At 42.6% G+C, this 15,904-nt stretch overlaps 1 protein-coding gene across 1 annotated transcript in view; it reads right to left on the bottom strand.

Annotated features, from left to right (window-relative positions):
- Positions 1-1,811: 1,811 nt before the first annotated feature.
- BBS4 (Bardet-Biedl syndrome 4) overlaps positions 1,812-15,904 on the bottom strand; it is a 36,735-nt gene continuing 22,642 nt past the window's right edge. The window contains exons 6-14 of the mRNA XM_050796350.1: positions 14,811-14,938; positions 11,364-11,418; positions 9,703-9,771; positions 8,256-8,408; positions 7,988-8,159; positions 5,078-5,147; positions 4,300-4,441; positions 3,298-3,499; positions 1,812-2,784 (exon numbers count right to left, since the gene is read on the bottom strand). Coding sequence (XP_050652307.1) covers positions 2,675-2,784; positions 3,298-3,499; positions 4,300-4,441; positions 5,078-5,147; positions 7,988-8,159; positions 8,256-8,408; positions 9,703-9,771; positions 11,364-11,418; positions 14,811-14,881 — 1,044 coding nt within the window. The 5' untranslated portion in view covers positions 14,882-14,938 and the 3' untranslated portion in view covers positions 1,812-2,674. The remainder of the gene's footprint in view (positions 2,785-3,297; positions 3,500-4,299; positions 4,442-5,077; positions 5,148-7,987; positions 8,160-8,255; positions 8,409-9,702; positions 9,772-11,363; positions 11,419-14,810; positions 14,939-15,904) is intronic.

Genomic DNA, 15,904 nt, shown 5'->3' with positions numbered 1-15,904 from the left:
TCTCCCCAAATATTAAAAGTTTCTCAGATCAGAGTAATGAATACAGTTCTGTCCTCTGAAAACCTCTTCCCTCTACATCAAAGCTTTCTGAAATAAAAGTAGTCCAATATCTACTCATTCAGTCTTCGAGTCCTTAAGTTTCTATTGCCACTACTGCTTCATCAAAGATACATCACTGCTTGATTACTGATGATTAAGAGCAAGAGCTCTGCATCGAGTCCTGGATTTAAATCCTGGTCCTGCCACTTAGCTTGGAAAATTTGGTTTGTCTCTCCCAACCTCAGCTTTCTCTTCTGTAAAATGGGGATAACAGTACCTCTCTGTTGGAAGGGTTCAATGAGGCTGACCATTCCCTTCCCAAACCTTTCTTTGTTGGCTTCCCATAATACCACTACTCTCCTGGGTTTTCTCTTGTATCATATGCTGCTTTTTTGTGGGCTCTTCTGCTTCGCCCTTTAAATACTTATTTTCCTTCTTTGGTTGCCTGTCATCTTATTCCTAGCTTTCCGTGGATGACTCCTTTCAAATCTATGGTTTTGATGATCCCCCAAATCTAAATTACTCCTGAATCTTAAAGAAATATTTTTCTTTTTTTGAGATGGGGTCTTGCTTTGTTTCTCAGGCTAGAGGGCAGTGGCATGATCATAGCTTACTGCCACCTCAAATTCCTAGGCTCAAGTGATCCTCTTGCCTCAGTCTCCCAGATAGCTGAAACTACAGGTGTGCACCACCACGCCTGGCTAACTTTTAAATTTTTTGTAGATATGAGATCTGAGCCATCTTGCCCAGGCTGGTCTCCAACTCCTGGGTTCAAGTGATCCTCTGGCTTTGGACTCCCAAAGTGCTAGGATTACATGTATGTGCCACCATACCTGGCCTACTCCTGAATCTTTATCTTCAAACCAGGTTTCATTCCTGAAATCCAGCTATTCAGGTGTCTGATGGATATCATCATTTGGATATCTTAAACATCTAAAACTAGGCCGGGCACGGTGGCTCACGCCTGTAATTCCAGCACTTTGGGAGGCTGAGGTGGATGGATCACGAGGTCAGGAGATCGAGACCATCCTGGCTAACACAGTGAAACCCTGTCTCCACTGAAAATACAAAAAAGCTGAGATCGCGCCACTGCACTCCAACCTGGGCGACAGAGCGAGACTCAGTCTCAAAACAAACAAACAAAAAATCTAAAACTAGATTCCACAACCAACCCTTGACCCTAGTCCAGTATTCCTTTAGTCTCCCTGGTTATCTAAGCCCCAAAATGGGTACCCAATTCTTAACCTGCCACATCCAATCAATCCCTAATTTCTGTTGATATTATCTCCTAAATCTCTCATATTTCTCTCCTTCTCTCCATCTCATTTTTCACTAAGACCTTTCCAGTTTCAGAAAGTAACTAGACCATTTCATTCTAATATACTAGACTCCATGCTGATGTAGAAGTGTTCTCAATTGTTCAGGGTACAAATTCAGCTTTGCCACATACTACCAGCTGAATGACAAGGGCATCACTTCTGATACTTTTTGAGATACAAGAAATGAAGGGGCTCTGGCTCAGTTAGCTGTTGCTTCAATGTCAAAACAGACCCTGTAATAAAATAACTCCAGACAGTTTGGTTTGGTAGTAGGTAAGTTTTCTATCTTTAAATTATGGTGATTAAAGGGCACTTTCAGTGCAAAATGGGGACTGGCCCTCAGTAAGCAAATTGCTGGCTTACCATGCCCGTACCAAGCAGGAACTTGGCCTTGAGGTTCCTCCTCCAATTTCAAAATAGGTTTAGACACAGATAAGGGAAGACTGTGATCACAGGTTCAAGTTTTTATTGTGATCTCGTTTTTATACCTGAATAACAATTTTCTCCAAAGGAATGATGATACATAATCTTTATTCTAAAAAGGACACATAGTGTATTGATAGCATGTGGTCAGTGGTTATCACTGACTGTCTTCAGTAACAATTACTCATCTAAGAAACTCTTCCTTTTTAAAAAAAAATCCTTGGTGCTGAGCCAGGCAACCCTGGGCTGCTGCTCCTCATACTGATAGGATCTGGCTTCTAGACTGACCCCTCTCAAGAACAAAATACAGGGAGGGACTTGTTCTGGATTCCCTTTGGGCAAATGCAGCTGCAGTACTCACCAGGCTGGGCCTCAACTTACAGGACTTTTATTTTTTTTCTTTTAAATGTATACTATTAAAGTTGGATTATTCATCTAATATTTATGTTTGCCTTGAGGACTAATAAACCTCACAACCTGAGGATCACCCCAGTTAAACCAAGGCTTTGTCATCACAGGGCTACTCAACAGATGTCTTAGTTTCTTGTAAGGAAGAGGTCAGTCAGCTAGGAGAGAAAAGTCCTTTTGAAAGACAGCATCATGTACCTTGCTGACTCTGCTGCATACATACAGCCTCCAGCCTTGTTGCCGGTTCTTAAAGGAACTGTGCCGTCTTTTCACTTTTCCTGGTTTGTGGGGCAATAGAGGGTTTCCTACCTCAAATGCCAATACCAGGTAGGTAGAAGGATCTTAGGCTCAACTGCTGGCTCCTCGTAATCATAACACACACTCTATTCTGTGGTGGGTGCCACTCTGCCTGTGCCATGTCACCTTTCCTAATCCAGCACATCCTCACCCAAGAAAACCCTACTTTGGGGTCATTCATTCTATTCTTATTTCTCTCTTATTTGTTCTGATGTTTCAGTTGGACTTGATTCCATGGCAGGCTCTGGCTCCAGAGGAAGAGATGGGGGCTTTGTGAACTGGGATGTTCCTCCAGCACCTAGTAACAAAATAAAAACTTGAATCCTTATGTTCCACAATTTTAGAAGAAATCATTCTCTTTTGCTATTAGAGTTCAAGAGGAAACCCCATATTTTCTGGAACCAGTGGGACTGACCCATTAGCTATGAGGGAAGACTATAACTGAGAAAGCAACAGTCAAGTTTGCCTTCAATGAGTCACTGAAAAATATTTAATTACATGTCAACTTCTGATAAAGCAGTAAAACTTAAACATTGCATAACAGGATATACTTAATAACGTATTGCTAAAATTGGAAAGACCAGTGTATTGACCATCCAACTAACTCTGAGTAGCTGTTACCTACTACATGGCTTGCCTTAGGGAAACAAGTGCCAGTTTAGCCACCCTGTGGTTTTTTTCTCCCCTTGTGGCCAATACTACATTGGACATGTTATGAGTCTGAAGAGAACCTCACTGAAAGCTATAATCTCTTTGCTGACACATGTGGCTTGTACCTGCTAGGTCTTCGTAGAGCTCTGTATGGTCCTACCTGAGGGGAGTGTCCTGTATGCAGCTGCTGAAGACATTGCCTGTCCTAGAGCTTGATTAGAGCCCAGAGGCTGCTGGAAACTGGCAGGTTTGCTGGTTGAAGTGGTCCGGTGCTTTGATTTGGGATCTTTAACTGGTTTAGTCCAGACCAGTGCCTCCCCAACCTGGAGAGCAGCTCCCAACTTCTGAGCCATCTCCACCATCTTGTGTCCACAAAGGAAGTAAAAGAACGAAAAGCATGACTGTCAGAGACAACCCAACCCACTTCTTTGGTCTTCCAGCTGGGGTTTTAGCTGAAATAGTGTCTAGTTGTACTAGCAGCTGAGGCAGGAAGTACTTACAAAACAGCAAAGAATACAGATTGCCTTTAATGGATGGCACAGTGGTTCACACAGGATCTCAAAACCCAAAAATTCAAGCCTAGTGCATTACTGGGCTAAACTGTGCATTTCCTACAAGAAGCGAAATAGGGCTGGGCACATGGATCACAAGGTCAAGAGATTGAGACCATCCTGGCCAACATGGTAAAACCCCGTCTCTACTAAAAATAGAAAAATTAGCTGGGCCTGGTGGCACACGCCTGTAGTCCCAGCTACATGGGAGGCTGAGGCAGAAGAATTGCTTGAACCCGGGAGACGGAAGTTGTAGTGAACAGAGATTGCGCCACTGCACTCCAGCCTGGGCAACAGAGCAAGATTCCATCTCAAAAAAAAAAAAAAAAAAAAAAAAAGGTGAAATAGAAGGAAGCTACAGACAGACACAGACCTCAACTTTGATGAGCTGAATTAGCAATAACAACTCAGTAAGCCTGAATTTCCTTTTATTATTATTCTAGGAAAGTTCTTCTCAGGCTGTTATTAATTGATGAACTCATGCTGCTGGGAACATCAAAGCCAGAAGAGCCATGAATGTGTAATACCTTGGATTTGGATTATTTGGGCTTGATTTTTGAAAGTCTCCTGAGAGCTTACTTATGACTCTTGGGAGCTAATAAAAGACATACCTCAGAGTCAAATTCCACAGAGCTATTGTCCTTGAGTAGGTTGACTTTCTTCTCCATCTCCTGATATTGGGCCAGGGCGTTCTTCTTCTCGCCCTGGTTGTACAGCAGCACAGCATAGTTCAGGTTTACTAAAGGGTTACACCTATGGCAGACAGACAGGGATTCGATGGAGCTGGGGGCTCTGCAACCAATGGTCATTTAGAGATCCTTCTCATTACACAAAAACAAAACAAAACTGGTTAAGTAGAGATTTCTCCATTATGCAGCAAGGTAGGAACATATATGCTAAGCAGACCTGTTGAGAAGAATCAAGAAATCAATCAATGGCCTAACGAGCAAAGCTGGTATTGGGACCAAGTCTGGCATGTCAGCCCTCAACAGCGACTACCTAGGCCAGGGTTGAAAAAGGGATCTCTACCCTGCTGTCTGGAAGATGCCAGTGGAGTAAATCCTGGAAGAGTCAAGTTTATCTTCAATTAAACAGCCCAGAGTCCCATCTGATATTCCAGCTAGCCCAAAGCTATCAGCAACCCAAGCCCACGGCTGGTTCGGACTTTCTCTAGCCTCCTGATTACTCAGTTTGGGACTGGAAACAATTTCTCAATTCCTGCTGAGCCAATACATACTTAGGAGACACATCCCTCCACACTAAGGTCTGCTGTGTACTAATGCCATAGAGGAACAGCTGGGTTGACTCAGGCAGCACCAATGCTATGGTACCACCTCATGGCTTTGGAGAGTCCGACACCCCCAGTACCATTCTCAACAAAGCGCATACTTATCCAGGTGGACTGCTTCTGCGTAGGCTCTCTTGGCATTCTCTATATCTTCCAGATTGGTCAGAGCCACTGCAACAAAGAAAGCATTGCAGCTGGAGAGCTCAGCTTAGAAGACAAAAGGAGTATTAAAGACTGCCCCCAAATTAAACTTCACCCACTCAGCTCACGGCACCGGAGTTTACTAAGTCAGCTTCGATACCTGGTGCTATCTTCAACAATCCCTTCTACAGTCAATCGGTTGCCAGGTTCTGTGCATCCTTTTTTGCAGTTTCTTTTCTGACACTGCCCTTATTCAGGCCCAAGTAGTTTCAGGCTTTCCCTTTATCCCCCAGTGTCAATGTCCCCACCTGCCTCCATTCCACTTTCCACAGTTCTGCCAGGTATCTCACTGACTTATAAATCTGACCACATTACCATCCTACTTAGGAATCCTCACTGGCTCCCTACATCTACAACTATGATCTTTACCCTTTCATTTAGCAATAAAACACTCCTCCGACTTTTTAAAATCAGTATTTCCTTGACACCTCATATGTAAAACAAAAACAGCTGCTCTGGAAGCCCTGCCCATTCCACCTCCCCACCAGCTATGCATTCACTCCTACCAAGCACCTAAAAGGAGATCTAGGAATACAGCTGGACAAACATGGCCTCTAAGATAAAGTCCTTGCCCTGTATGCATGACTTCCATAATCTGACCCCAGAATATCTTTCCTGACTCATCTCCTATCATATTCTCTAACACGACCACCCACTAACAGCAAGGGACACTGCCATGGCTGCATGCCTTTGTTCACGTGGCTCCTCAGCCATTCTGTGCTATTCCATTCTAGCTTGTTGTTCAGGATCCAGTTTGAATGCCATCTCTACTTTGTAAAGTTAGCATTGCTGCTGTGCCTTACATCATGGCTGTTTACATTTCTATGTCCCATTAGAACCCAGCTATCTAAAAGAAACTATCAACACAGTAAACAGACAACCTACAAAGTGGGAGAAAATATTTGCAAACCATGCAGGCCTAATATCCAGGATCTATAAGGAACTTAAGCAAATTTACAAGAAAAACACAATCCCATTAAAGTAGGCAAAGGACATAAACAGACACTGTTCAAAAGAAGACATACATGCAGCCAACAAGCATATGAAAAAAAGCTCAGTATCACTGATTAGAGAAATGCAAATCAAAACCACAATGAGATAACCATTTCACACCAGTCAGAATGGCTATTATTAAAAACTCAAAAGGTAACATCCTGGTGAGGCTGCAGAGAAAAGGGAATGCTTATACACTGTTGATGGGAGTGTAATTAGTTCAACCATTGTGGAAAGCAGTGTGGCAATTCCCCCAAGAGCTAAAAACAGATCTACCATTCAACCCAGCAATCCCATTACTGGGTATATGCCCAAAGAAATATAAATCATTCTGCCGTAAAGACACATGCATTTGTGTGTTCAATGCAGCACTATTCACAATAGCAAAGATGTAAAATCAACCTAAATGCCCATTCTGGATAAACAAAATGTAAATGTACACCATGGAATACTACACAGTCATACAAAAGAACAAGATCATGTCCTTTGCAGCAACATAGATGGAGCTGGAGGCCATCATCCTTAGCTTAACTAATGCAGGACAGAAAACCAAATCCTGTTCTCACTGTAAGAGCTAAATGATGAGAACACATGGAAACAGAGAGGGAAACAGACACCGGAGCTTATTGGAGGAGCAGGGAGGGCCAGAAAAAAAATAACTATTGGGTATGGGGATTTCTACCCATGAAAACTATAATAAAGAATCGTGCCCACATTTACCCCTTGCTCCCTCCACCTTCTGATTGACCTGGTGCTTCCCCATGTGGCCCTGCATGGTGTGGCATGCCCTCCTTCTCAGGAATTGTAACAGACTGTCTTTCCAGTGGCAGATGTCTTCTGATCTGTTGCCCATACCATATCTGAATAATAATAATAATAAAACCTATGTTGTTTTTTAAAAGCAGTTATCTTTGTATTCAGGCAACCCTCAAATAACCATGACTCAATTGCTTTTGCAAGCTTTCTCTTTTGAGTAAGAACCCCACAATAATAAACAAAAAGCCACTGGAAGACCACTGCCAAATGAGGACATAGAAATCTGCTTTGGGTCTTATATTTAGTAAGTAAATGTATATGGAGAAAAAATTTCCTAGGAGGACTATTTAGTCAGTACTTTAAAATTAAAATGGTTGTGCATAATTTTTAGTGTTTGATTAATTTTAACTTATTTTTATGATAATTTTAGTATTTGCATGGCATAAAATGAGTTTCAGGAAGAGAACAGCATTCTATATAACATGCTTAGAAGAGATAAGGGTTTAAACATAAGGTAGCTTGACTTAGAAGTACCACCTAGGGGCCAGTTATAGTAACAACAATATTGATAATAATAGACCAATTATATAACCACAGTAAAACCAAGTTTTCAAAAATCAGTATTTCAACAAAACCAGTATTATTAATTGAGTGCTTAATCATGCAATCCTCACATCAGCCCTAGGTACATATAATAAGTAGTAGAGGCAGGACCCCACCTAGACCCCAAGCTCTTAACACTTCCTATCTGGAACTTAGTTGGACTCAATATATATATAAATGAATTGTCAAGGCAAGAGTAAAAAATTGGTAAAAGGTGAACTAGGGATGATCTTTATTTAACCTGTTGGTCTCTGAGTGAAACTCCCCCAAGTGAGAAACAACCAAGTTCTTTTGTCATCTTTTATCTATTTCTTCAAGCTCCAGGACAGTAATCCAGATTCCTATAGGATCTCTAAGGGAATGGCTCCTATGAGACAGCCACTGATCTTCCATGATTCTAATCCATTTTTCCCTCATTACAGATGGCAGAGAGAGTTTTCCACATAAATGTTTCTTACCTGCCAAGAGCATGTAGAGCTCCCCCATCTTTGGCTGGAAGTTGATGGCTGCACTGAGAAAATGAAAAGCTGATGCATACTGCTGCATGGTCAGATGGACAAGGCCCAAATTATACAGAATCTTCCAATCGAAGGGTGCCAAGTAGTTGGCTCGTTTCAGGCAGCTGATGGCCTATGAGAGAGAAGGGGCACTCAATGAGTGGGGCAAGCTAAACAGACCAATAACCACATATATGAATGCGAACAAAGAACATGAGGGGACACTCACCGCCACATATTTCTTCTTTCCAAAGAAACACATTCCAATGTTATTCCAGAGTGGAGGACTTTCTGGAACAGCACAAGCCACAACTCTGTATTTGGTGAGGGCAACATCAAAGTCCCCGTGGGTCTGCATCATGCTGCCTGCTGCCAAGATGGCCTGAAAACATGGCACATAGAAAGTAATTCAGTCATTCCCAAAAGGCTGTAGCAGTGAGGCAGCCTTCCTGAGTCTATACTCAGCAGGCCCATCAGCACAGATGGGACTGAAAAATTTCTTCCAGGGACATAAATAATATATCCAAGCTATTGGGACAAATGTTCCTGAGGAATGCCCTTGCACCCTACACTGTGGCTCTCTCTGGCACAGCACAAAAAAAAAAAGATAAAAAAAAGATAAAATTTTACTTGCTTTACCCATCTGTTTCCTACTTCTAGCCAGGAAAGTCAGTATTTCAGAATGAATACCAGAACCCTTTGATTAATTTTAACTTCTTTTAATCTGTTCTCTGCAGCCCGGTACACCAAGTGTTCTAGACACCTGAAATACACCTGTACGTGGCTACTTAAGGTATATTTCTTTCTACCATAGAACAGAGGGTGAGTCAGCTTTAGGCTTCGTCGGCCCAGCCCTTTCATTTCTCTAAGGAAAGGTATCAAGGTGGGAGCTGAGAGGCTAATATTACTTCCTAAATCAGAACTCTGTTTGTATCCTTCTATAAACAGCTTGTCTTGCTGCATCTCCTCAATGATACTCATCCATTTGATGCTATTCCTTCTCATTCCCCAAGTCACATCTAGACAAAAGTTGTAATATCAAATCATTAAGATTCTAGAAGTCATTTCAACATGATTATTGTTGCCTTTTAGAGACAGGGTCTCACTCTGTCACGCAGGCTGGAATACAGTGGTGCCATCATAGCCTACTGTAGCCTCAAACTCCTGGGCTCAAGTGATCTTCCCTCTTCCAACTTCTGAGTATCTAGGACTACAGGTGTGTGCCACCATGCCTGAATAATAATTTTTTTTTGTAGAGATGGGGGTCTCACTACGTTGCCCAGCCTGGTCTTGAACTCCTGGCCTCAAGCGATCCTCCTGCCTCAGCATTCCAAAGTGCTGGGATTACAGGCATAAGCCACCATGCCCAGCAGATTTATTTTTGACAATAGTTGTGGAGGCATTGCTAATTTCCTAACACACAAGCTTTACTAGCACTATGATTCTGCTTTCTGCAGGGGTTACACGTCTATTGTAACAAATGTGCACTTTTAGAAGATAAGTAGAGCATACTTGACAATACTTTCAAATAAGAAGAACCACCTTATATTTATATTTTTTCTATTTCTCAGGTATCCAAATTTAAGAAGCTATTCCTTTGCTTTCCAGGGTCAGATCACCTCTAGGAGCAGTGGGACCATCTATCTGAAGGCCAGAGCCTTCACAGTCTGTAGTACCTTGTAGTTGGTAGGGTCATAAGTCAGTGCATTGCCAAGATGTTCAAATGCCTTCTGGTAAATGCCGAGCTTGGAAAAAAAAGCAAACAAGACAATTTACATCAGCAAGGAGATGGCAGTTAAGAGTCTGGCCAGACCAGGCGTGGTGGCTCAAGCCTATAATCCCAGCACTTTGGGAGGCTGAGGTGGGTGGATCACTTGAGGTCAGGAGTTCGAGACCAGCCTGACCAACGTGGAGAAACCCCATCTCTATTAAAAATACAAAATTACATGCCTGTAATCCCAGCTACTCAGGAGGCTGAGGCAGGAGAATCGCTTGAACCCAGGAGGCAGAGGTTGCAGTGAGCTGAAATCATGCCATTGTACTCCAGCCTAGGCAAAAAGAGTGAAACTCCATCTCAAAAAAAAAAAAACAAAACCCGGTGGCCAACCTCACCCAGAACAGAAATGCTCTGGCTTCTTTTTTGAGTTCTCCTGACAAAAAAGAAAAAAAAAAAAAAAAAAAAAAAAAAGCAGCAGCTACAGTTACCAGATAATAAAGAAAGAAAACTAAAATCCCCACAGTCTTGGTTTTCCTTCTATTTGTGTTCATCTGTCCCCTGATAAGGTCAAAGTATCTATTTGATAAGAACCATTTCTGCCACACTAGTACTGTTCCACATTAATGCCTCTTGGTAGGAAATGAGCTGGGTATCCTCATCTCCTGTGGAGCCTACCTCCCAAGCCAAAGCCCAGGAAGACCCAGGGTTAAGCTCCTGATTCCTTTTAGAGAAAAATGAAATAGACATAAAGGCCACCATAGAGGCAGGGCTGGAGGCAGAATCAGCTGAACAAAGAACTTGGCAAATGTGTGTATTGGGGAAGGGGGAAAAGCCCTTCGGATACCTGGGCCCTGGGTCCTCAGTCAGAGAATCAATGGAGCTAAAAGAATCCCATTCACATTCAGGAATGTGGAGGGGACAGAAAACTTCTTATTCTAGATAAAGTATACTTTGCCTTCTCTCTTTCCAGTAAGACCCTGGCTGGGAAGAAAGATCAAAAGAAATGGCTTTGCCCCAAAGCCCTAAGAAGTGCTCACTTGTATCCGTTTCTCTCCTCACAACAAAATAACAGCCTCCAAGACCAGAGTTATTTCTCATATATGCTCTTTCCTGGATGGCATAAGAATTTGAGACAGGATCTGGCTCTGTCACCCAGGCTGGAGTGCAGTGGCTCAATCTCAGCTCACTGCAACCTCTGCCTTCTGAGTTCAAGCAATCTTTCCATCGCAGCCTCCCAAGTAGCTGGGACTAGAGACGCATGCCACCATGCCTGGCTAATTTTTGTATTTTTTGTAGAGACAGGGTCTCACTGGCTGGTCTCCAACTCCTGGGCTCAATTGATCCACCAGCCTCAGCCTCCCAAAGTGCTGGTATTACAGGCATGAGACCACACCCAGCCTATATAAGAATTGTAATTGAACTAGGCTAAAATAGAATTGCTTCCAATTTAAATGCAGAAAATCAATTCCTTTAGCAAAGAGTACCAAATAGAGAGTGTGGTTCATGAACTTTATATGACCTTTAGTAAAATAAATATCAGAATGCAGGAAAACCACCATACAAACAAACCCAAAAGCATTTCTAATATCAATGCATGAATGAGTAAAGAGTTTTCATTACCTGTAAGTAGAGTAATCCTAAAGTTGTAAGAAGCTCTGTATTTTCTGGTGAGAACCTGCAACATAGAGATGCTCAGAGGGAAACAAGATGTAGATGAGAAACATGGAGACACATGCATGGTAATATGCCCTCGTGCAATACTTAACAGACCCCACTGAGCTTCTTCCTCCCCAAGGAAATACCTGAAGGCAGTTTGGGAACTGCCATCAAAAGTAGGTCATCTCAACCCTGGAGATAGGGAGAACTGCTCAGCAAGAAAAATGGGGCTTAGAATTCAGATTCCTTTCTTAGGGTAAAAGTCCTAAGAAAGAACCTATGGAATGTTCTGCATGACTGTCTCGGTCACACTGATAAAATTAAAGAACAATGCTTTATAAACCAAGTCAGTCTAGAACACACATAGTTTCACCAGTCCTTTCTTGTGGGATTTTTTTTTTTCTATTCTCATTGTGCTCACAATGCCAGGCAGCATACTTTTCTATGTAATTTAGGATCCCAAGGCCCCTAATGCTGTTCTCTCCACTTAAACAAAGAGATATACCAAGTAGCCAAACTAAACCAAAGAAGGACGATACATACCAATCCTAGGAAAGAAGGTGCTACTGACCTTTGGGAGTAAACACTGATGTATGTAAAGTATTATCTGTCTGCTCAATCCCTCACTAATATTTGTCTCTGTCACAAAACCAAGGCAACACTGAGTTGAGATGATCTGACTAAAGGATCATCAGACAGTTTCAAGAGTAAAACACCAAAGGGCTATGAACAATGTCTTCTGCTTCTAAGGAATGACATAGGGCACTGGTTACCTATAGGAAGACCTGAACCAGAAGATGCAAAGCCCCAGCCAGGGGAGGCCTGAGCTGACCAAACAGAGCTTTCTCAATTCAACTGGGAATCTGCCTTTCACTTTCTGCCATAATAAACATTCGTTTTGATCACTTCCCTCCCCAAAGCCAGGTAGCTTCTGTAATTTTAGCAATATCGGCTTTCCCACTACAACATGACTACTCTCTCTTCAAAGCTGTAGGTCATGAACTATGGTCTCTATCTTCTCAGTAAGGCTTCAAATTTTAGCTGTCCATATTTCTCCCTTGGGAAATTTAGTGACTGAAGTCCTTGATCGGTTACTGGAAGAACGTTCCCCTTGGGATTTATGTATGCTAATCTCAAAGAGCCAACCCCTAGAAGGCAGGAGTCAGGGATCAGTGCTACTACCTAGCACCACAGAGGCACTTAACATGTTACATGGCTCCTTACTACTTGCCCATATATATAACCTCTTGATGACAAAAGTCTCTTCTGTAGCTTAACAAACCAAGTGATTTTTCTGTTTTAGACACAAAATATGGTCAAAGAAAATTCAGAAAGCAGTGTTGTGACTCACATAATCAGGAAATTTACTACCATGGTAGAAGATAAAGATGATTAATAAATTAACAGAAATCTAAGTTTAGTTCAGAATCTAATTATTAGGAATAATAAGGCTTGAACCACACACCAGACATTCTATTAAGTGACCAAATAAATGAGACAAAGCATTTTGCTACAGCTATTCCATTTAAAGAAACAACACAAGGCCGGGCACAGTGGCTCATGCCTGCAATCCCAGCACTATGGGAGGCCAAGGTAGGCAGATCACTTGAGGCCAGGAGTTCAAGACCAGCCCAACCAACATGGTGAAACCCTGTCTCTGCTAAAAATGCAAAAATTAGCTGGGCGTGGTGGCGCGCTCCTGTAGTCCCAGCTACTCAGGAGGCTGAGGCATGAGAATCGCTTGAACCCAGGAGGCAGAGGTTGCAGTGAGCCAAGATCGCACAATTGCACTCAAGCCTGGGTGACAGAGTAAAACTGTGTTGAAATAGAGAGGAGGGCAGGGGAGGAGAGAGGAGGGGAGGGGAGGGGAGGGGAGGAGAGAGGAGGGGAGGGGAGGGGAGGAGAGGAGAGAGAGAGGGGAGGGGAGGAGAGAGGAGGGGAGGAGAGGGGGAGGGGAGGAGACAGGAGGGGAGGAGAGGGGAGGGGAGGAGAGAGGGGAGGAGAGAGGAGGGGAGGGGAGGAGAGAGGAGGGGAGGGGAGGAGAGGGAAGGGGGAAAGAAAAGAAAGAAAAGAAAGAAACAAAGAAAGAAGAGGAAAGGGAAGGAGGGAAAGGAAGAAAAGAAAAAAGAAAAGAAAAGAGAAAAGTAGGGAGGGAGGGAGAAAAAGGGGGAAGGGAAAAGGGAGAAGAGAAAAAAGGGGGAAGGGAAAAAAGGGGGAAGGGAAAAAAGGGAGAAGGGGAAGGGAAAAGGGGGAAGGGGAAGAGAAAAGGGGGAAGGGGAAGGGAAAAGGGCGAAGGGGAAGGGAAAAGGGCGAAGGGGAAGGGAAAAGGGCGAAGGGGAAGGGAAAAGGGGAAAGGGGGAAGGGGAAAGGGAAAAGGGGGAAGGGAAAAGGGGGAAGGGAAAAGGGAGAAGGGAACAGGGGGAAGGGGGGAAAAGATACCGGTCTCATGCTAATAAGGCTAAATGTTTCTTTTCTTCTTTTTTTTTTTTTAAATCAATCAGGAGATTTCTGTCCCTAATAATATCTCTGAAAACAGAAGACCTGTTGTTAACATATGATACCAAAATGGCAGACTGTCAGCCAACTCCTAAATCTGTTATTTCCTTCTTCTTGAGTGCATGTCTGCCCACTTCCCTTGCAAATATCTCCTAGTTTTGAACCATGGAATGTAAGCAGGAACGATGTGTGCAATTTCTGGGTCATTTAAAACTTATTACCAAGGACAGGTGCAGTGGCTCACACCTGTAATCCCAGCACTTTGGAAAAGGCTGAGGCAAGAGGAGCGCTCGATCCCAGAAGTTTAAGACCAGCCTGGGCAACTTAGCGAGACCTTGTCAACACAAAAAAAGTTTTTTAAAAATTAGCTGGGCATGGTGGCACATGCCTGTAGTCCCAACTACTTGGGAGGCTGAGGTAGGAAGATCACTTGAGCCCAAGAGGTTGAGGCTGCAGTGAGCTGTATTCTCCACTGCACTCCAGCCTGAGTGACGGAGTAAGATCCTGTCTCAAAATATATATATATTGCCAGATGCTTATTCCATACTTAGCTTCCCATACCATCTCCTTCCACCACGGCCTGGATGTGGATGTTACATTCAGCAACAACCATGCAGGTAAAGACAACAATCTAAGGAATGGTGAGTTAATAAGGAAGAAACCTGGATCCCTGGCTGACCTTATAGAACAGAGCTGCCCAGCTAACCTAAAGCAGCAGCCATCCTTAAAGGTAAGAAAGAAACAGTCTACCTTATTGAAGCCATTGGGAGCTCTTAAACTTCAGCTTAACCTTTAACTCATACAGTAAGTAATTAATCAAACACATTCACTCTTTTAGGCTTGGGAGTTCACATATCCACTCAATTTTTTTTTTTTTTTTAGCTTCTCATTTCTAAAGGAAACAGATACACTTACTCCACTGCTTTCTTGTAGATTTCAATGGCCTTGTCCAAGTCTCCCTCCAGCAAGTGGATCTTCCCCAGCATTATATAAGTCAGATCATGCCTATTAAGATTCAGGGCATTGTGCAACTGGTCTTGTGCCTGACAAGTTAGACAAAGAAACCAAATCACTACCACTGAATGAACTCTACCTTTATATGGTTAATGTAAAGATAGTTTCTGCTGCATTGACATAGGAACATCACATTTCAGCAAACAGCCCCCACTACCCAAAGACCAAAACATACCGAAACTGTCCTTATTGAAAAGACAGCTGGCAACATGGGATATCTGCTTCTGGAGCCACTTGGAAGAATTTATACAAGATGATTAACCTTTCTGAATGTTTTCTGCCTGATATTCACATCTATGACTCATACTTCATAAGTCAAAAGGGCCATCATAGTACAGTGTAGAGTACTACACTAAACTAAATCCCAGCTGTAACACTGACCAAGTGCACAACCTTCCCTATGGTGGGCCCCGATTTCCCCACTAATGTGATGATAAGTGAATAAATAGATTGTTCTCATTTATTCACCCAACTGCTTGCTGTTCTAGATACTAGATATATTTGAGTTAATAAAACCAACTCCTTGCTCTGGAGGAGCTTACCTTCTCCTAGTAAACAAAAGGGCTTTGTTTAGTCATTCACTGATTCAACAAGTATTTATATAAATGCCAGGTACTGTATTTGCCTAGCCTGTTAGCTGTACAGTAAAATCTAAATATATTTCTTCTCAGCACAGATCCAACGAAAGACTAATCCTTCTTCTCCCCTGACTCAGAATAATCCTGTGAATAGAAATGTGCCTGTTTGAAATCGTCTCTGAAGAGAAAAATCTCCTAACCAAGTATATAAAACTATAGATCCATCTACAAAACCTAAGGGCCCACTAAATGTATTTTATGTACATATATTATCATCTCAGGAGAAAAGTTACAAATGCTAATATGCATATTTTTTTTCACACCAGTGTGGGATACAGGTTACACCAGTCTGCAAATTGACACAAACTAAACATTGTCAAATGGGTACTAACCAATTCAGATTCTCAGTCGTGGTGT

The sequence above is a fragment of the Macaca thibetana genome, chromosome 7, assembly GCF_024542745.1.
Source record: "Macaca thibetana thibetana isolate TM-01 chromosome 7, ASM2454274v1, whole genome shotgun sequence".
Taxonomy (NCBI): domain Eukaryota; kingdom Metazoa; phylum Chordata; class Mammalia; order Primates; family Cercopithecidae; genus Macaca; species Macaca thibetana.
The sequence above is the reverse complement of the archived record's forward strand: the minus strand, read 5'-3'. Positions and strand labels throughout refer to the sequence as shown.